The following is a 21,980-nucleotide window of genomic DNA, read 5'->3' on the forward strand; positions in this document are numbered from 1 at the left end:
CCGATGGCCTGGGAGACTCCCCAGGTGCCATTACACCGGGTCCACAGTTGTGTGGACAGTGCTAAATGGTGCCATGGTGAAGTCTCCAAGGTGCGGGCAATAGTTCCGGGGCCTCAGGAGAATCATGCGCAGACATATTTAAATTAGCCTAATATCACATTTAAATATGTTAATTTGAGGGCGAGATCCAGATCGCAATGTCTCGCAGGATCACATTAGATCTCAGCCATCGTAGGCCCCTGGGTGGTCTCATTAAATCTCACGAGTTATTCAGGGTGTCTCAAATCTCGTGAGGTGCCTCTCATGAGAATTAATGGCCTCGCTGCGTTACCAAGTGGGGCGCAATGAGGCCATTCGATTGCGCCCGAAGTTTAGTTTCTTCAATTGCTGTAGAACTCCAGTACAAAAGCACAAAAGTGTATCATATTTATACTACAGCTTTAAGATGTGGATATGTGTAAAAAGCTAAACTGAACGGTGGAATGGTAGAATTGAGTAAATATTAGTTCACAGGTCTCCGGTTATGAATTAAATTGTGAAAGGACAGAGCTAAATGTTATTTTCTCTCTCTCCAGGCCCGATGGAATAGGAACTGTAACAGTGGAAGAAAAGGAACGTTTTGAGGAGATTAAGGAGAGACTGCGCATACTGCTTGAGAATCAGATTACTCATTTCAGGTGAATACGAATGAATAGAATGTCAAGCTTGTTGATGCACTTTCTACTTATTGCAAATGATAAAAGGTTGTGCCATTTTAGTGCTGAGAATGCACAGTGGCGATGGCACAGTGGTATTGTCACTGAACTAGAAATCCAAGGACCCGAGGTAATCCTCTGGGAACCTGGGTTCAAATCCCACCAGAACTCAATAGAACATTTGAAATTAAAAGTCCAATGATGACCATGAAACCATTGTCAATAGTAGGAATAGTAAGGCAAAAAGGTCACTGATAGGAGTAGTCTATAGGCCACCAAATAGTAACAGGATGGTAGGGCAGGCAATAAGCAAAGAAATAACGGATGCATGCAGAAATGGTATAGCGGTTATCATGGGAGATTTTAATCTGCATATCGATTAGTTTAACCAGGTTGGTAAAGGCAGCCTTGAGGAGGGGTTTATAGAATGTGCCCGGGATAATTTCCTGGAACAGTATGTAATGGAACCTACAAGGGAACAAGCGGTCCTAGATCTGGTCCTGTGTAATGAGGCAGGATTGATTAATGATCTCATAGTTCGGGATCCTCTTGGAAGGAGCGACCACAATATGGTGGAATTTAAAATACAGTTGGAGAATGACAAGGTAAAATCAAACACTAGTGTTTTGTGCTTAAACAAAGGCGATTACAATGGGATGAGAGAAGAACTAGCTAAGGTAGACTGGGAGCAAAGACTTCATGGTGAAGCAGTTGAGGAACAGTGGAGAACCTTCCGAGCGATCTTTCACAGTGTTCAGAAAAGGTTCATACCGACAAAAATGAAAGACGGTAGAAAGGGGAAAAATCGACCGTGGATATCTAAGGAGGTGAGGGAGAGTATCAAATTAAAGGAAAAAACATACAAAGTGGCAAAAATTAGTGGGAGACTAGAGGACTGGGAAGTCTTTAGGGGACAACAGAAAGCTACTAAAAAAGCCATAAAGAAGAGTAAGGTAGACTATGAATAGCATTGGATAAGCATATGGATGATAATGGCATAGTGTAGGTTAGATGGCTTTTGTTTTGGTGCAACATCGTGGGCCGAAGGGCCTGTACTGCGCTGTATCGTTCTATGTTCTATGAAAGTAAACTGGCTCAGAACATAAAAGCAGATAGTAAAAGCTTCTACAAATATATAAGACAAAAATGAGTGGCTAAGGTAAATATTGGTCCTTTGGAAGATGAGAAGGGAGATATAATAATAGGAGACGGGGAAATGGCTGAGGAGCTGAACAGGTTTTTTGGGTCAGTCTTCACAGTGGAGGACACAAATAACATGCCAGTGACTGATGGAAATAAGGATGGCTAGGGAAATTGTAAACGCACTAGTGATAATTTATCAAAATTCACTAGACTCTGGGGTGGTCCCAGAGGATTGGAAAGTAGCAAACGTGACACCACTGTTTAAAAAAGGAGGTCGGCAGAAAGCGGGTAATTATAGGCCGGTAAGCTTAACTTCGGTTGTAGGGAAAATGCTGGAATCTATCATTAAGGAGGAAATAGCAGGGCACCTGGAGGGAAATTGTCCCATTGGGCAGACGCAGCATGGGTTCACAAAGGGTAGGTCGTGTCTGACTAATTTGGTAGAATTTTTTGAGGCCGTTACCAGTGCAGTAGATAATGGGGAGCCAATGGATGTGGTATATCTGGATTTCCAGAAAGCTTTTGACAAGGTGCCACACAAAAGGTTGCTGCATAAACTAAAGATGCATGGCATTGAGGGTAAAGTGGTAGCATGGGTAGAGGATTGGTTAACTAACAGAAAGCAGAGAGTGGGGATAAATGGGTGTTTCTCTGGTTGGCAACCTGTAACTAGTGGGGTCCCTCAAGGATCAGTGTTGGGCCTGCAGTTGTTCACAATTTACAAAGACGATTTGGAGTTGGGGACCAAGTGCAATGTGTCAAAGTTTGCAGACGACACTAAGATGAGTGGTAAAGCAAAAAGTGCAGAGGATACCGGAAGTCTGCAGAAGGATTTGGATAGGTTAGGTGAATGGGCTAGGGTCTGGCAGATGGAATTCAATGTTGCCAAGAGTGAGGCTATCCATTTTGGGAGGAATAACAGCAGAATGGATTATTATTTAAACGGTAAGATGTTAAAACATGCTGCTGTGCAGAGGGACCTGGGTGTGCTGGTGCACGAGTCGCAAAAAGTTGGTGTGCAGGTGCAACAGGTGATTAAGAAGGCTAATCGAGTTTTGTCTTTCATTGCTAGAGGGATGGAGTTCAAGACTAGTGAGGTTATGCTGCAATTGTATAGGGTGTTGGTGAGGCCGCATCTGGAGTATTGTGTTCAGTTTTGGTCTCCTTACCTGAGAAAGGACATATTGGCACTGGAGGGAGTGCAGAGGAGATTCACTAGGTTGATCCCAGAGTTGAGGGGATTAGATTATGACGAGAGGTTGAGTAGACTGGGACTGTACTCATTGGAGTTTAGAAGGATGCGGGGGGACCTTATTGAAACATATAAAATTATGAAGGGAATAGATAGGATAGATGCGGGCAGGTTGTTTCCACTGGTCGGGGAAAGCAGAACTAGGGGGCATAGCCTCAAAATAAGGGGATGTAGATTTAGGACGGAGTGTAGGAGGAACTTCTTCACCCAAAGGGTTGTGAATCTCTGGAATTCCTTGCCCAGTGAAGCAGTTGAGGCTCCTTCTTTAAACGTTTTTAAGAAAAAGATAGATGCCTTTCTAAAGAATAAAGGGATTCGGGGATATGGTGTACGGGCCGGAGAGTGGAGCTGAGTCCACAAAGATCAGCCATGATCTCATTAAATGGCGGAGCAGGCTCGAGGGGCCAGATGGCCTACTCCTGTTCCTAATTCTTATGTTCTAATTGTTGTAAAAACCCATCTGGTTCAGTAATGCCCTTTAGGGACCCTGGTCTGGCCTACATGTGACTCCAGACCCACAGTAATGTGGTTGACTCTTAAATGTCCTCTGAAATTGCCTATCAAGCCACTCAGTTACTTCAGCCACTACAAAAAACCCAGAAAGTAATGAAAGCAGACAGACCATCTGGTACCGACCTCGGCACCGGAAATTACAACAGTAAATCCAGCCCTGCCAACCCCGCCTTACTAATATCTGGAGATTGTTCCAAAATTGGACAGCTTCTCACAGACTAGTCAAACGACAATCTGACATAGTCATATTCATGGAATGAAATGTAGGGTAGTGTTTTTCAAATCTTTTTGCCCGGACCCATTTTTACCAACCAGCCAACCTTCGGGACCCACACCGGCTGACCTTCGCGACCCACGCTGGCCGACCTTCGCGACCCACCATTTTCTCTTACCTTTAATACGAGAGGTGAGCCTGGGCTTATATTCTATAGTCTAGAGTAGCGAAGAATGAGAAATGACCTCATTGAAACAGGCACTATTCTCTCAGGACTCCGTAGAGCAGATGCAGAATGTAAGTTTTCCTCAGATGCGTGGTTGAAAAACCTGGGGATATAGTCTGCAAATTACAATGCGACAATTTTAGACATAGATGAGGAGGAATGGCTTAACCTAAAGTATTGTGAATCGTTTTAATCTCTAAAGTTCACTATCAAAGAGAGTTCAGCAGGCTCGGCCATCAAGCATATTCAAGACAGATATAGGAAGACAGACTGGATCAGTGCGCTGACGTCAGGAGGAGGTAGCGTTTATCTCTGGGCTCCGGGCAAGCACACTGATGAGCGGGCACAGGTGCACCCACATTTTTAAAGCCGGTCGCAGCCGACATTTTAAAAAGCCAGCTATTGCTCCTGAATTCACGCAATTGGAACGCCTCGATGGATGCCTCCGCCACCCTCCTGACACCCGCCCCCACTTTGAAAATGCCTGCCTTAGGCATAGGGTCTCAGATCACTCTTCCTCGGTACGCCCTGTCCCACTGGCAGGACAGACCCAGTAGTGTTGGTGACACAGTGGTATACTGTTGGGAGGAAGTTGCCCTGGGAGTCCTCAAAATTGACTCTGGATCCCATGGCACCAAGTCAAACCTGGGCAAGGAAATCTCCTGCTGATCATCATGTATTGTCCCCTCTTAGTACTCTTCCATGTTGAACACCACTTGGAGGCAGCACTTGAGGATGGCATGGACACAGAATGTATTCTGGGTGGGGCACTTCAATGTCCATCACCAAGAATCGCTCGATAGTATAAGCACAGACCAAGTTGGCCGGAAACTAAAGGACATAGCTGCTAGACTGGGAATGTGGCAGGTGGTGAGGGAACCAACAAGAGGGAAAACATAGTTGTCCTCATTCTCACCAACCTGCCTACCACAGATGCATCTGTCCATGACAATATCGGTTGGAATGAACGTCGCACAGTCCTTGAGGGAGACGGAGTCCCATCTTCAAATTGAGGATATCCTCCATCGTGGTGTGTGGCACTACCACTGTGCTAAATGGGATAGACTCCGAACAGATCTAGAAACTCAAAAGTGGGAATCCATGAGGCGCTATGAGCCATCAGCAGCAGCAGAATTGTACTCAAGCACAATAGGTAATCTCATCGCCCGACACCCCCCCCCCACTCCACCATTACCACCAAGACAGGAGATAAACCCTGGTTAAATGAAGAGCGCAGGAGGGCAGGCCAGGAGCAACACCAGGCATACCAAAAAATGAAGGGCGGTATTCTCCGACCTGCCAGCCGGTTAAAGGGATTTCTCATTATGGGCAACCCCGCGCCATTGGGAAATCCCCGGGCGTGGGTGTGCAATGGAGAATTTAGCCCGAGGTGTCAACCTGATCAAGCTACAACACAGGATGACTTGCATGCTAAACAGCATAAGCAGGAAGTGATAGACTGAACCAAGCGATCGCATAACAAATGGATCAGATCTAAGCTCTGCAATCCTGCCACATCCAATCGTGAATGATGGTGGACAATTAATCAACTCACTGGAAGAGGAGGTTCCACAAATATTCCCATCCTTGATTATGGAGGAACCCAGCACATCTATGCAAAAGATAAGGCTGAAGCATTCGCAACAGTGGAACAGTGGTTAGCACCAGGGACCCAAGTTCAATTCCAGCCTCGGATGACTGTTCTCCCCGTGTCTGCATGAGCTTCTTCTGGGTGCTCTGGCTTCCTCTCACAGTCAAAATGTGTGCAAGTTAGGTGGATTGGCCATGCTTAATTGCCCCTTAGAGTTCAAAGATGTGCAGGTTAACTGGGGTTACGGGGATAGGGCGGGTGAGTGGGCTTAGGTAGGATGCTCTTTCGGAGGGTCGGTGCAGATACGATGGGCCAAATGGCCTCCTTCCGCATGTAGGGATTCTATGGAAGTCAGGACTGTAGTGAAATATTCCACTTGGATGAATGGAGCTCCAACAACACTGAAGAAGCTCAACACCATCCAGGACAAAACAGCCTGCTTGCTCCCCCTTCCACAAACATTCAATCCCTCCACCAGCAGCAAATAGTAGCAGCCGTGTGTACCATCTACAAGATGCATTGCAGTAACTCACCAAAGTTCTTTAGGCAGCACCTTCCAAACCCATGACCATTACCATCGAGAAGGACAAGAGCAGCAGATACCTGCGAACCCCACCACCTGGAGGTTCCCATCCAAGTCACTCACCATCCTGACTTATATTTTGCCATTCCTTCACTGTTGCTGAGTCAAAATGCTGGAATTTCCTCCCTAATAACATTTGGATGTTACTATACCACCAGGACTGCAGCCATTCCGGAAAGCCGCTCACCACCACCTTCTGAAGGGCAACTGGGGATGGGCAATAAATGCTGGCCTAACCAGCAATGCCCACATCCTGTAAATGAATTTTTAAAAACAATAAAAATTAACTTAATGGCCATGCTCTTCTGATTGATTCCGCAGTGATCTTTCAGACATTTGTTGTTATGCTTCAGGATGCAGAGGAGGTCCCGACCCTTGCAAATATTCAGTACTTGCCCAGGAATTTTAAACTTTGATGGGCAGGGAAATACGCCTCAGGACCCTGCATGGCTTCCTCCAAAAATGACCTTGCCATTGTAGACTTAGCTACTTGCCTTGCGCCTATCCAGAAATGTACCCCAGGATACCCACACCTGTTAATTACAGGCATAGGACTTTTGCTGAAAGTGATCAGGTCAAAGGTCTGCAGTCCTGCCCCATCCAATCATGAATGGTGTTGTACAATTCAGCAAGAAAATAGCAGAGGAGGCTTCACAAACATCCCCATTCTTAATGATGGAGCTGACCCTGTCCTTGCAAAAGAAAGGGCTAAAGCATTTTCAACCATCTTCAGCCAGAAGTGTTGAGTGAATGATCCATTTCAGTCTTTCCCTGAGGTCCTCGATATCACAGATGTTCAGTCAATTCAATTCATTCTAGGAGATATCAAGGAATTGCTGAAGGCACTGGATTTAGCAAAGGTTATTGACCCTGATAGGGGCGTAGTGGTATTGTCACTGGAATAGTAATCCAGAGACCCAGAGTACTCTGGGGTCCCAGGTTCAAATCTCACCACTTGCATATGGTGAAATTTCAATTCAATAAAAAGATCTGGGGCGGGATTCTCCGCAATCTGCGCGATGTCCGCCGACCAGCGCCAAAAACGGCGCGAATCAGTCCGGCATCGTGCCGCCTGAAAGGTGCGGAATTCTCCGCATCTTGAGGGGCCGAGCCCTCACCTTGAGGTGCTAGGCCCGCACCGGACTGATTTCCGCCCCGCCAGCTGGCGGGAAAGGCCTTTGGTGCCCCACCAGCTGGCGCGGAAATGACTTTGCCGTGCAGCGCATGCGCGGGAGCGTCAGCGGGCGCTCGCGGCATCCCCGCGCATGCGCAGTGCAGGGGGTCTCTTCCGCCTCCGCCATAGTGGAGACCATGGCGAAGGCGGAAGGAAAAGAGTGCCCCCACGGCACAGGCCCGCCCGCGGATCAGTGGGCCCCGATCACGGGCCAGGCCACCGTGGGGACACCCCCCGGGGCCAGATCGCCCCGCGCCCCTCCCAGGACCCCAGAGCCCGCCCGCGCCGCCTTGTTCCGCTGTTCAAAAGGTGGTTCAATCCACACCGGCTGGCGTGGGTTGACAGTGGCTGGACTTCGGCCCATCGCGGACCGGAGAATCGCCGGGGGATTTCCGCCGACCGGCGCGGTGCGATTCCCGCCCCACCGGCTCTCCGGTGGCGGAGAATTCGGGACACAGCGGGGGCGGGATTTACGCCGGCTCCCGGCGATTCTCCGACCCGGTGGGGGGTCGGAGAACCGCGCCCCTGGAATTAAAAGAAGGCCATGAAAACATTGTAGATTGTCGTAAAAACCCATCTGGTTCACTGATGCCCTTTAGGGAAGGAAATCTGCCATCCTTACCTGGTCTGGCCTACTTGTGACTCCAGACCCACAGCAATGTGGTTGACTCTTAACTGCCCCTCAAGGGCAATTAGGGGCGATAAATCTTTCATCTTTCATTCTCACTCCACAGTATAAATATTTCCCACTTTCTCTGTCTTTAGCTTTGACAAAGGGTCATCTGAACTTGAAACGTTAGCTCTTTTCTCTCCCGACAGATGCTGCCAGACCTGCTGAGATTTTCCAGTATTTTCTTTATGGTTTCAGATTCCAGCATCCGCATTAATTTGCTTTTATAGGGACAATAAATGCTGGCACAGTCTGCGATGCCCATGTCCCATGAACGACTTTTTAAAAAATCCTGGCTGACAAATTGTGCTGAAGAATTTTCTGCTCCTATAACCAATGCTGGCATCTACAGATATCTTCTGAGTTGCGCACTCTGTGGTGGCCTCAATGCCGCTTTTCCTGCCTGATATCTGTGAAAATTGCGCCTATGGGCGCAATTCTCTGGAAAAACTTTGAAGTATACCAGCGAGCAGGAATTGCCTTGCGAGGCCGGCAATGCAATTTCATGTTAATTGGCCCACTTAACAAGACCTCATGGGCTTCTCGCTGAAAATGAAGGCTCGGCAGCTGATTCGCCAGGACGGCGCTCGCCAGCCACCTGCCTCCCCCCCACACCCCCCTCAACCCCGTTAACAAGCACTTAAGCTGCACTTGCTCAGCCAACCTCAGTCAGCTCGCAACAATGGCGCCCAACAGATCAGCACCAAGATTCGGAGATGCTGACCTGGAGAGGCTCCCTAGATGCAGTGGAGACCAAGAGGGATGTCCTGTTCCCCAGAGGGACCCGGAGGGTGAGCCACAAGGCAACTAGTGCTGCCTGCGATGAGGTGGCGACAGCTATCAGCTCGAGGAGAATGACCAGAAAAAGAATGTCAACGACCTACACCGGGCAGCACGAGTGAGTAGACATCAACGCCCACCACCCCCTCCCTCCTACAAAAGGAGCACCCAGCTCCCACGTCCCCATGCAACCCCTAGACGTCCCTTCCCCTCAACCCACCCCAACCCCGCCTTCTCACCCCCTCTCCCACCACTGTAATCACGCATGTGGCTAACAATGCCCTCTTTGTGCCTCCTCAGGAAATGCTCTCCCATAATTGTCGGGAGAGGACCCAGACAGGCGGAGGGGTACCAGACATAAGAATCCTCACCTCCTTTGAGGAGCGGGCATTTTAGGTGACCGGTGTGGTCGAGGACAGATCAGTCACCAACGCAGAGGCTGTCGGCCGCCGCAAAGGTGAGGAGCCACTGGGTTCCACCCGGAGGACCTGTCAAACGTGAGTTGTTTGCCTTACTGACTGACTGACTCATCCCCCCACTGACCACATTTCCATTCTCCTGCAGGTCCTTCAGCCGACTGAGCCAGCCTTCCCGGGTGGCACTCTTTCCCGACTCTGAGGAGAAAACCTCGAAGGAGAGCTCTGCGGATTCCACCGTAGTCACGGCACAGCTGTCATCCCCACCCCCACCAGCACGGTAGCATTGTGGATAGCACAATTGCTTCACAGCTCCAGGGTCCCAGGTTCGATTCCGGGTTGGGTCACTGTCTGTGCAGAGTCTGCACATCCTCCCCGTGTGTGCGTGGGTTTCCTCCGGGTGTTCCGGTTTCCTCCCACAGTCCAAAGATGTGCAAGTTAGGTGGATTGGCCATGATAAATTGTCCTTAGTGTCCAAAATTGCCCTTAGTGTTGGGTGGGGTTACTGGGTTATGGGGATAGGGTGGAGGTGTTGACCTTGGGTAGGGTGCTCTTTCCAAGAGCTGGTACAGACTCGATGGGCCGAATGGCCTCCTTCTGCACTGTAAATTCAATGAGGTACACACATCTTGGTGGAAAATGATAGTGGACAGCCTTCTGTGGTGCAATCTGGTGAGCACCACACTGCTGATCATGTACATCAGGTGGAGGCAGGATCTCCCAGACGAGACAGCAGTCGGAGGGCTGCTGGATCCCAGGACCCAGCTGGGTCCCAGCCTGATGCTGAGCCTTTGGAACAGAGTTACCCGGAGCTGAAGGAGATGATAGGGACCAACCTGGGCGTTCAGAAGGAGATGTCAACGTCACTTCAGCAGATCCACAGCCGCCTGGAGGAGTCCCAAAGCCTAGGGACACAGGAGATATCGTCGGCAAGGCGTGGCACAGTGGATAGCCGAGTGCATGATGTCAGCAGCATGAGTGAAAGTGACCAGGGCGTCGCGCAGTTAGTGACAGCCATGGCTGAGGGTCTCGACAGGATGTCCGACTCGCTGGGGGATGTCACCCAGCACCAGGCCGACCTTAATGAGGATCTGCGAGACATGTGGGCATGGCCGAAGTGCTGCAGAGCTTGTTCCAGTCATAGGTGAGCATTGCTGAGGCACTGCAGAGCATGGCCCAGTCACTGACACGCATCGCCGAGGGTGTCGACACAATAGTGTAGACCATGGGGATCCGCCAGGGCTGGCAGAGCCAGATGATGCAGGAGCAGCCGGCGCTCGAACCAGCTGTCCCTCCATTCCAAGGTGAACCCCAGGGCCCTATGGACACTGAGCAGGCGGAGTGGGTGCTGAGTGCCAAGCCGGACGTGCCCCATGGAGTGGCAATGGTGGCCACCAGCTCCCCCGGGTTCCACCCCTCTGATGAGGTCGCGTCTCGCAGTCAGCACACAGGACTGGTTGGCACGGCTGTGCATGTGCCGCTGACAAGTGAACCGGGGCCCTCAGGCCCCAGAACCCCCAGTGGACGCCTGCCAGGGGCATCAAAGGACACGGTACGAGGCCTCAACCTCTGATGTGCATCCTGGGGAAACACCAAGACGTAGTGATAGAGTGAGGATGACCAAGCACGTCGAGGACCATTGAGGGCACCGGAAGAGGGGGGAGGGGCTGAGGATAGGCAAGGAGTGGGTGTGGGAGTTGGGGGGGGGTCGGGGGGCGGCACCATTGGGACTGCGGTTTGTACGGCACATTAAACACCTTTTCGCAAAGCCATTATGATGTCTCTGTCACTTCTCGTTCTGCAATGCAGGCTGACCCCCGGACTCTTTGCCCATCTCCCGAGCACCCCCCCACCCTCCATGGAGGCCCTCCCCTGCGGAGGGTCCCCCACCGAACACTGGGGTGACAAGTCCAGCATCCCCGGGCTTTTTGCCTATGAGCAAAGATGGCTACTCAGCTCCCCACAGATGCCCTTAAGCCAGGTTCACATTTTCAAAAGGAGTACTAATCAGCGTGGGCACTTGCTGGAGAGACCGCTGAATGACGGGAGGCAGTTGGATATGGGCTATCGTCACTTGTATGGAAATTGGGCTTAAGTGGTGATAATTGGTTTCTCGCAACGCGACAGCGAAATCCCAATTTCGTCAAGGAGAGTGTATTTGGTTGCATCGCAAACTGTTTGGCGCCTGCTGCGGATCACGTTTTTGGCCTCTCCCGCTATGAGAATCGCACCCTATATTACTACCCCTCATTGTCGCAGGGTCAAAAACCTAGAACTCCCTTCCTAACAGCACTATAGGTGTGTCTACACCACATGGACTCCAGAAGTTCAAGAAGGCGATTCAGCACTACCTCCTTAAGGCAATTAGAGATGAACAACGAATGCTAGCTTTGACAGCAAAACTCCCGTCCCATGTATTTATTTTAAAAATGTACTGTTCAGGGGATGAAAAGATGGAGCCGAACTATTTAGCTGCCTATCGTCTTTAGTTCAGCTTGTTTGCGTGAACACCAGGTGGATGTGTAAATACTGTAATGCAGAGTAAGTTACTGTTCTTTTAATCTACGCCACTGAGAAAGCTCAAATTATCCAGTGAACTCTGCTTTTTGTGGTCTATCAAGTTACACAGAATGAACATTTTAAAACATCCTGTTGGTAAGTAATTAATAAAATTTGTCTTGCTAACAGGTACTGCTTTCCTTTTGGACGACCTGAGGGTGCGTTAAAGGCTACCCTGTCTCTCCTAGAGAGGGTGAGTAGTTAATGTTTTGCTGCCTAAGTTTCACATTTCAGGAGTAATTTATGGTTAATGTGCCGTACATGTTCAAAGCATCATTATCCAGCATCTCTACGAATTCCTCCCAAATACTGCAGATATTGTCAGGCCAAATCTTTGTTGGCGACATTAATTGCTGTCCACTCCAACTTCATCATGTGTCAAGAAAGACCACATGGTATAAGTCATAAAGAGCTTCCATGTCCCGTAACTCAGGACATGTAGGTAATATGCTGTCATTTCTGTAATTACAAAGGTGCTGATGAAGGATATAGTAACCCCTGTTCCTCAAGAAGAAGTTAAAGTTGTTATTCGGAAATGTCTGGAGAAAGCTGCACTAGTGAACTACACACGACTTTCTGAGTATGCCCAAATTGAAGGTAAGTAACAGAGTGGTGTCTTGTGAATGCAATTCAGTGGACAAAGCACTTGGGGAACAGATTATTCTTACAAATCCATGTGTAAATTAGCGTTTATTCAGACAAGTTATATTTTAAATATGTGTAGTCCTGAAAATAAAATTTAGACATTTCACAAGCAATTAAACATTTCTTCATGACTTATAGCTAGTACTAAAAGATTTATGAGCAGTGCATGGCAGATCTGATCTTACTGTTATTAATGGTGTCAGGTAATCATAGCAGACTACATTGGAAATACTTTCTTTTTTGTTGGAAAACTTGAGAATCAGCATTCAATTCAAAGTGCAGTGTTTCAACACACAAATGTTTATGCAAACTCAAACCCCGGTATCTCTAGAATTATAAATTACTGGCGGTAATCTGATTTGTCATGATCCCTTAGTTTAGATTTGGGCATCTCTAAAGAAAGTGACCTTCATTACCAGATATACTGTGCAACAAAAAAAGAAATCACAAGTAGAGTTTAAACAACATTTTATTGTCATCTGCACGCATTAAAAGAAGGTAAGCTTTTTCTGTACCATCACTGGAATTCGAAAGGGTTCCAAAGTGCTATATCAGTTATATTGTGCTGCGGAGTGAGATAAGGTAGAATATTAACATTACAGTTACACTTGTGTCCAAGAGTGTCAGAAATATGGAAGAATTATGGTGTTGAACTGCATTGGAGCATTAATGCACAGTGCCACACAATGACGAAGCACAGGTTTGTTTTCCGTTACATACTGAGTTCCTGGTTTCAGTTCTGCTGTTGTCAGGTAAAGACAAAAGTATAATCTCAAGAACAGAATTAAAAATAGGACAGGGAGGCATCTACAGGCCACAATCACACATCAAGTTCGGGACCACACCAGGGAACCTTCAGCTGGCAGTCTGGGACATGGTCACCCAACCTCCCATCCATGATAATTTCAGCAGCTGGATAGGCTAAAATAAATTAGAAGGCAAGAGAAGTAAATACAAAGGGAGTGAATTTCAATCTGGGTTCTCCCACTTTTCTGGCACACCTTCGGTGCAGGAGCTGTGGTAACCCAGAACTACACTATTTATTTACACTGTTTTTCCAGGAGTTTTGTCATTCTTCCACTGAAGTTCAATCAAACGTGCTGAGTACTTCACAGAAATTCACCCTAAGCATTTAAAATAGAAAGTCACCCTCAAAAGTCTTTTGGGAGAGAATATTTTTTTTTTTAAAGGATCAATCTGTATTTACAAAATCAAATCTGTCTATTAAGTACTATCCGTAAAATGATAATTTAGCATTGTGTCTGTTGAAGTCAAGTTCATAATTGATTTGTTTATGTTTGTTATATTCACAGATTTTTAAGCTCCTATTCAACAGGATTTTTTGAATTTGTATACTGATGATGTGAAGATGGGGAGGGTCTAATTTCTTTTACTTTCAAAGCAAGATATGAAAGTGGTACCTGATCTTGCTGGCTATAGTCCTTATATACTGATACATTTTCATTTTGGTTTTCAAATGTTTGAAAAAATTGACATGCTCCAAATTGATTTAATGTTTGACTAGTCAATACTCATTCCCTCGTTTACACTATTACAGGTCAAAAGTTTGTACAGGTGAATCATTAGTTTCTTGTTGCTGATAAGAGTAAAACATTCCTGCCAGTTAAACTGACCTGACACCTCGATAAGACTGAAACTATAATATCACTAGTGTTAAGACCTGTAGAATGATTCATCCTATACCAGCCAGCCATAATTGTGTCTTTATGGAAACTTCTAATTTTTAAAGAGTAAAAGTGCGTGAAGAGCTGCAGAAAGGTGTTGTTCGCTTTGCATATTTTGTAGGGTGACATTATTCTTCCATTTGGTTGTGGTCACAAAGTTAACTGTGTACTAAAGGGAGAGTTTTCATTTCTTGCAAGTAGATAGGCAGCAAATAGCACAAACGTTTGAGTTAAGAATTGGGCACTTAAGGTTTTTTGGAACAACAATTTTGAAAAATAGGTGGAGACTTTGAAGTTTAATTTATTTTGATATGTTGAGGTTCAATATTATATTCTTATAGATTTGCCAGTTACATAAAGTTGTGGAATAATATAAACAAACTAACATCTTTTTATTGTTTGGAAATGTTGGATTCTTACTTAGCTGCTGAGATCTGCAGTTCTCTGCAAATTTAGACAGAGCTGAGTGCATTTCTAGTAAGTTTGAGCACAAGATCGGTATGTGTAAGTAAAAATGCATTCAATTCCAGTGTAGATCCCATAGTCTTTGATTATTTCCCTTTTGTGCCTCAATTCTTTCTGGTTCCGTTAATGTACCCTCTTTTGCACTGTGACTTTTAGGTCTGGGAATACTATGAAGCAACCAAACACTTTTTTTTCCAGCTCTTTGTTCAGAGAAGTAATTCATTCCGCACTACCTGTTCTTTTCTGCTTCTCTCCTTTCTTGTTTATTGACTTAGTCACTTTTTTATATTCCTAAAAAAGTGGCTGTAGAAGTACTTAGTGGCCAGCATGCAGGGATTGTGGTCTCAGCAACCCAGCATTCACCAACTGCATGTACCAGGCTTTCTTCCATGGGCGTAGTCCATTCTGTACTTTATTGAAAATAGCTCAACTACACTGCCTGAAATTTTAAAATAGGCCAGTCTGTTCTGTTCCCTGTTGTTTCATTGTTAACATGCAAGGATTTTATTCAAAGCTGAATTGGCTTTCGTTGGTATCCTTTTGACAATATGGCTTACCATGTAATCAATTGAAATCAAAAAGCATCTTATTAGTACAATGATGGCCTAACAGTGGAAGTATCAGTCAGATGGGAAAGTGCTTACAGCTATGCCTATGAAGAAATACCTGAGAGTGGTGTGGATACTAAAAGCATCTGCATTTAGTATCTTGTAGCCTAAATCAACACAATTCTGTTTTCCTTTATTCATTATGTTTTATCATTAACAGATTATAAAATCTGAAGAGATTTGTCAAAATCATGGTCACAGCTTCTTTTGTGACTCATGAGCATGCTGAATGGTTAAACCTGAATTATTTACAAATTCAAATATATTTTTCCACTGTCCAATGAATATCCCCAAACAGCACCAAAGCTTTTTATTCTTTCTGACCTAATATAATTTTCCTCTGACCTATGATCTCTTTACTTCTGACCTAAGCTTCTTGCATGCCCAAATCCTCTTTTATAGGGAAAAACAGAGAAATGTATGAGCATCCTGTCTTCTGCTTGGCCTCTCAAGTGATGGATTTAACCATTCGTGAGTACTTACCACATCCTTTCCACGCTGTCTCTCGCTCTTTCTGTTGACATGATTTTAATGCCTTTCAAAGCCAGTCCCTGACCAATCCCACTCTTGCATTTTTCCTTCCTCAGCCTCCTTGTCTGTTGCTTCTGTTTGTGATCTCGAATGTTTGAAGTCCAGCTTTTGATCTACACCAGGTTTTTACACATGGCCCATTGTTTGTGATGAACTCAAAATATCTGTAAATTTTAAGTTATTGTTATTGTCTGTGACTTGAATGCATTTTTACTTTGCTTCTGTGTATTCCTGAGTTGTAAGCACTTATCATTGGTACACTATACAAAGCCAGGACTCGCATATTTAGCCAGTATCACAGACCTGGCTATGAGAAATGAGATGTTGATTCACCATTAATAAAGGCATTCTGTTAGATCTGTGTGGATATTGTAACCTTAGTCTGTCTTGTCTGTGACTAATTAAACAAATGCCATCATATACATACATGTTCTTTTTACATACTTTAATCTTTTCTCAATTTCAAGCTGCTGATGGATCATTTGATTTTTTTTACATTTTAGGATTCAGTGATTCACTTCTATCTTGAGCCCATTGCTTGCCTTCATCTCAGAATCTTAATTGCTGACTGTCCACCTGTGTGGTGCACTTCCTTTGCGTGGAAGGCCTTTATAGTAGCATCCATTCTGTTGAGGGGATTTAGAGGCATTGGGCAAACTCTTTGCAAGTCATTGGTACCATACATCTAGGGTGTAGCTTTTGGTTCACTTGCTCATTAATCGTGCATATTTGTCTTGTTTTTCTCCCTTTCTCTCCTTGTTGCTCTCTCTTTCATATAGACAATCAAAAGGATCCAGGTGAACTATTGTATTCTACATCTTAATGTAGTAGGACAATATCATTAGATTATTTCTAACATTTGAAAGTAATTTTGAGCAGCCTAGCTTCTTCTGAGGTGCTCTTCAGCAGGCTCAATTAATATTTAATGAGTCTCTGGGGGAGACACACTTAAGGAGTTAATTTGTGCTGTCTATCGAGAGTATGGAATAGTATTAGTAAACAACAACTTTATAGCTTTAGAAGTAAACAATCAGGATTTCAATTAGTTTGCAAGTTACATCATCTTCAGAGTTTTTTATGTGGGTAAAATTAAAGTAAATTAAAAATTAAAGAACATCAAATTCTGTTTCAATGATCAAAATAGCAGTAGCAACTATAGCTCCTTTAATGTGACATTTTACTGATAGTCTTAATCATTCAGTAACATTTGTTCCAAAATCTTCCAGTGGCTACATATTAAAATCAATTTTATGACAGAGCAGTTCAAATATAAACTGGGTACACAGTTATATTTTGCACATACAAATAATACACAATATTTCTTGCAATGAAGAGTGCCACACCTTTGCTATTTCTTTGTAAATAACTTAAACTGCCTTTACTTCCATGATCACCATGAACTTGTATACCCTGAAACATAGCTCTGGAGAGAGTGCAACTTGCAATTTTATTCTAAATATAGACCACCATTTAATGCATTTATGTGCACAGATCTCAGGGTAGACTTCTGTACGATGTAATGTTTGACCTATACAAGAAGAAAAGTTATAAAGAAGGTTTGTTTAAGTTGTGTTTTATTTCACTGACATTAGTTTTTAAGGATCTTTGCCTCTTCTCTGAATCATAGTAAAGTATGTATGTATCATCTGAGCCAAGGAAATTCTTCTACCAATTGTGGATATAGATGATTAAAATGCCCAAGTTACCTTTAGATCAAAACAATCTGTACATAACTGACATCAATGCATTACAGATTCATAAAGAACCATTCAACAATAGCATAATTGGCAGTCAGACTAGAAAGTTCTGGTAATATTAGATCATACTTTAGGACAGGAATTAAGACGTTCCTTACATAAGGGCAATCAGTCAAAAACATTTCAAAAGCATTGTAATATGAAGGCTATAATAAATAACCAGAGAGCACCAGCCTGTCTTTTCATCTGGGGTTAAGTGCAGATTGTACCATCTGTAGGTATTAAACAAAGCCAGTTGTCACTGAGTGTACTCGCGGAAATTCAGTTGTAAGTCACAGAGTCATAGAATTGTAAAACACAAAAAGAGGCCCTTCAGCCCATCGTGCCTGTGCCAGCCATCAAGCACCTATCTATTCTAATTCCATTTTCCAGCACTTAGTCCTGGGATTCCATGGGCTCTTGCCTTCTTATGGAATCATGGAATTTACAGTGCAGAAGGAGACCATTCGGCCCATCATGTCTGCGCCAGGCATCAAACGCCGATCTATTCTAATTCAATTTTCCAGCACTTAGTCCCTGGATTGTATGGACTCTTACCTTCTTATAGAATCATAGAATTTTCAGTGCAGAAGGAGGACATTCGGACCATCGAGTCTGCACCGGCCCTTGGAAAGAGCAGCCCACACCTCCACCCTATCCCTGTAACCCAGGAGCCCCACACCTTCTTGATCAGTCTCCCATGCAGAACCTTGCTAAAAGCCTTCCAGAAGTCTATGTAGACTATATCAACTGCCCTCATCTACACACCTAGTCACCTCCTCAGGTTTGTTAGACATGATCTCCCCCTAACAAAGCCATGCTGACTATCCTTGTTTAATCTTTGTCTCTCCAAGTGGACAATAATTCTGTCCCTCAGAATGTTTTCCAATAATTTCCCTACCATTGATGTTAGACTCACTGGCCTGTAATTTCCTGGTTTATCCCTACTTTCCTTATTGAATAATAAGTCTTTGATGTTGCTTGACCAATCCTTGAGAGATGGGCCCCAAAACTCCCTGGTCCCAGTTTCAGCATAAGCCAGTGTCATGTGAGAGTACCTTAAAGAAATAGGTGTTTATAAATGGGTGTGTATATAAATACCTGTAGTGAGAGTACCTTTAAGAAATGGGTGTTTACTACAGCAGTGATGTCAGAGTGGGTGGAGCTGGGCTGTCTGTCAGCTTTTTACTTTAGTTTTCGGCTGTTTGCTGCAGGGTGTGTTTTAGTTTTGTTTTCAGTGTTGCAGCTGAAGCCAGACAGAGCAGGTGTACTGTTGATCTCTCTGCCATGAAAAGACATCTGGTGAATTCAGAATTATAAATGTTTTCAGTAGTGAATGTAAACCAGATGTGCTTCTGTTAAAAGGTGTTTCTTTTGTCTTCTGGATGTTGTTTCGGAAGTTATTAAGCATTACTTAGTGTTGTATTCTTTGGAAGTTGTATTTGAATTAATGGTTGCTAAGATGTTCACTGTATGTTTTAAAAAGGTTAATTTGAGTTTATAGAATAAACATTGTTTTGCTTTAAAAAATACTTTTCCATTTCTGCTGTACCACACCTGTAGAGTGGGCCGTGTGCTCCCCATACCACAATCTAATAAAAGTTGTAGGTCAGGTGAACTCCATGATACACTTTGTGGGTTCTAAACTCTGGCCCACAACAAATTGAGGGCTCGTCCGGGATAAAAGTCTATCTATTGGATTGGCTTAGTGAACTTAAAGACAGTGAGGGGTGAGCATTTGTGGGTGCTTTTCAGGTGTGGTATTTTAGTTTAAGTAGGGAGTGTGTTGTGAACAATGGCTCTTTCAGGGGCTCTGAAGTTTTTGGGGGTGGAGACGGTCACACGCAGTACCTTACGGACAGAGACTAAAAGCAGACTCTTAGATTTGGCAAAAACATTGCAGTTAACATTACCTGACAAAATGCGAAAAGGTGAGGTAATTATGGCTAAGCATTTAAAGTTTGACTCATTGGAAATGCCAAAAATTCAGTTACAAATTAAGCAACTTGAACATTAGAAAGAATTAAAGCAGCTTGAATACGAAAGAGAGGAAAAAGAAAGAGAGAGAGCGGACAGAGAAAGAGATAGAGAGGAAAAAGAAAAGGAGAGAGAAGAAAGAATAGCCCGAGCAGAACAAAAAGAAAGAGAAAGGGAGATAAAGATCAGGGAAAGAGATAAAGAGAGGGAGTTTGAACTTTGGAAACTGGCCATGAAACATGACAGTCAGTTAAAATTGGCAGACGTAAAGGGAAAGGTATAGTTAGATGATAGTGATGAGGAAAGTGAGAAAGAGCGTCATAGTCGAAGGCTTGGTGGGGATGTATTTAAATATGTCCAAGCATTGCCAAGGTTTGATGAGAAGGAGGTGGAAGCCTTTTTCATTTCATTTGAAAAGGTGGCTAAACAAATGATATGGCCACAGGACATGTGGGTATTACTGATTCAAACAAAGCTGGTAGGTAGAACTAGTGAAGTGTTTGCATCACTACCGGAGGAGGTATCTGGGTCATATGAGGAGGTGAAGAAATCCATCTTCAGTGCATATGAACTAGTGCCTGAAGCTTACAGGCAAAGGTTTAGAAATTTAAGGAAAGAATTTGGTCAAACATACATGGAGTTTGAAAGGATGAAACAGAGTAATTTTGATAGGTGGGTACGGGATTTGAAATTAGACCAAACGTATGAAGCTCTCAGAGAAATTATACTTTTGGAGGAGTTTTAAAATTCAATTCCTGATGTAGTGAGAACTTATGTGGAAGAGCAGAGGGTTAAAACTGCAAGGTTAGCAGCAGAAATGGCAGATGATTATGAATTAGTTCATAAATCAAAGCTTGGTTTCCAACATCAGTTTCAGCCTGTGAGGGATAGAAACTGGGGACATGAGAAGTACTCAAGTGGTAAAGGTAAAGGTGATCTGATGGGAGACAATAAGGAGAATGCACCTCACATTAAAAAAGAAATCCAGGAGGGTGGAAAAGAAATGAAAAGTTTCAAATGTTTTCACTGCAATAAACTAGGCCATGTAAAGTCACAGTGTTGGCGGTTGAAGAAAAGCACTGGGATAAGACAGTGGGGTTTGGTAAAATGGTAAAGGAAAGCCCAAGTGAAGCGACGGAGGTGCAAAAGAACGTACAACCTGATCCAGAGGTGATTGATAAGAAGGTGCCAGATCTCTTTAAAGAATGTACCTGTGTGGGTAAAGTTTACTCATGTGTATCAGGAGGAGCAGGTAAAGAAGTCACAATTTTAAGAGATACATGAGCTAGTCAATCTTTAATGGTAAGAGATGAAGAATTATGTAGTTTGGGAAGAATGTTGCCAGAATAGGTGGTAATATGTGGAATTCAGGTTGAGAGGAGTAGTGTTCCATTATATAAGGTAAGGTTGGAAAGTGCAATGAAGAGTGGTGAAGTGGTAGTAGGAGTAATAGAGAAACTATCTTGTCCAGGAATACAGTTTATCTTGGATAATGATATAGCTGGATCGCAGGTAGGAGTGATGCCTACTGTGGTTGATAAGCCAGTGGAAAATCAGACAACTGAAGTGTTGAAGGATGAATATCCTGGGATTTTTCCAGATTGTGTGGTAACAAGGTCGCAAAGTCACAGGTTCAGACAAGAGGAGAAATCAACGAGTGAAGATGAAGTTGAAGTGCAATTATCAGAAACAATTTTTTCATCAGATGGTTGTAAAAGAACAAGAACAGGTGGAGGATGAGGCGGATAGTTTTAGTTCAGGAAAATTGGCGGAGTTACAACAGAAAGATATAGAAATAAAACGGATGTATCAGAAAACATATACGGAAGAGGAATCTGAGTGTATACCAGAGTGTTATTACCGTAAAAATTTTGTCTTCATAAGAAAATGGAGACCTTTACATATGCAGGCGGATGAAAAGTGGGCAGAAGTTCATCAAGTAGTCTTGCCGGTAGGGTATAGAAAGGAGTTGTTGCGAGTTGCACATGAGGTACCAGTGGGAGGTCATTTGGGAATAAGGAACACTCAAGCTAAAATCCAGAAACATTTTTATTGGCCTGGACTACATAAAGATGTAGTTAAATTTTGTCAATCATGTCACACATGTCAAGTGATAGGGAAACCTCAAGCAGTGATAAAACCAGCGCTCTTAATACCCATTCCAGCATTTGAGGAACCTTTTACAAGGGTCCTAATTGATTGCGCAGGCCCGCTTCTGAAAACTTAAAGTGGGAATCAATATCTTTTGACGATAATGGATGTTTCTACTAGGTTTCCAGAGGCTATTCCAATACGTTATATTACAGCTAAAAAGATTGTGGAGGAGTTACTTAAATTCTTTACTAGATATGGACTACCCACAGAAATACAATCTGATCAAGGATCAAATTTTACCACCAGGTTATTCAAAGAAGTTATGGATAGCTTAGGAATAAAACAATTTAAATCAACTACGTACCATCCAGAATCACAGGGAGTGTTAGAAAGGTGGCATCAGACATTAAAGACAATGTTGAG

At 44.3% G+C, this 21,980-nt stretch overlaps 1 protein-coding gene across 1 annotated transcript in view; it reads left to right on the top strand.

Moving 5' to 3' along the window:
- Positions 1–21,980, top strand: part of LOC140387636 (calcium-dependent secretion activator 1-like) — a 591,860-nt gene that overhangs the window by 373,801 nt on the left and 196,079 nt on the right. The window contains exons 10-14 of the mRNA XM_072470831.1: positions 576–677; positions 11,946–12,009; positions 12,290–12,413; positions 15,622–15,690; positions 16,530–16,547. Coding sequence (XP_072326932.1) covers positions 576–677; positions 11,946–12,009; positions 12,290–12,413; positions 15,622–15,690; positions 16,530–16,547 — 377 coding nt within the window. The remainder of the gene's footprint in view (positions 1–575; positions 678–11,945; positions 12,010–12,289; positions 12,414–15,621; positions 15,691–16,529; positions 16,548–21,980) is intronic.

The sequence above is a fragment of the Scyliorhinus torazame genome, chromosome 13, assembly GCF_047496885.1.
Source record: "Scyliorhinus torazame isolate Kashiwa2021f chromosome 13, sScyTor2.1, whole genome shotgun sequence".
NCBI classification, from domain to species: Eukaryota; Metazoa; Chordata; class Chondrichthyes; order Carcharhiniformes; family Scyliorhinidae; genus Scyliorhinus; species Scyliorhinus torazame.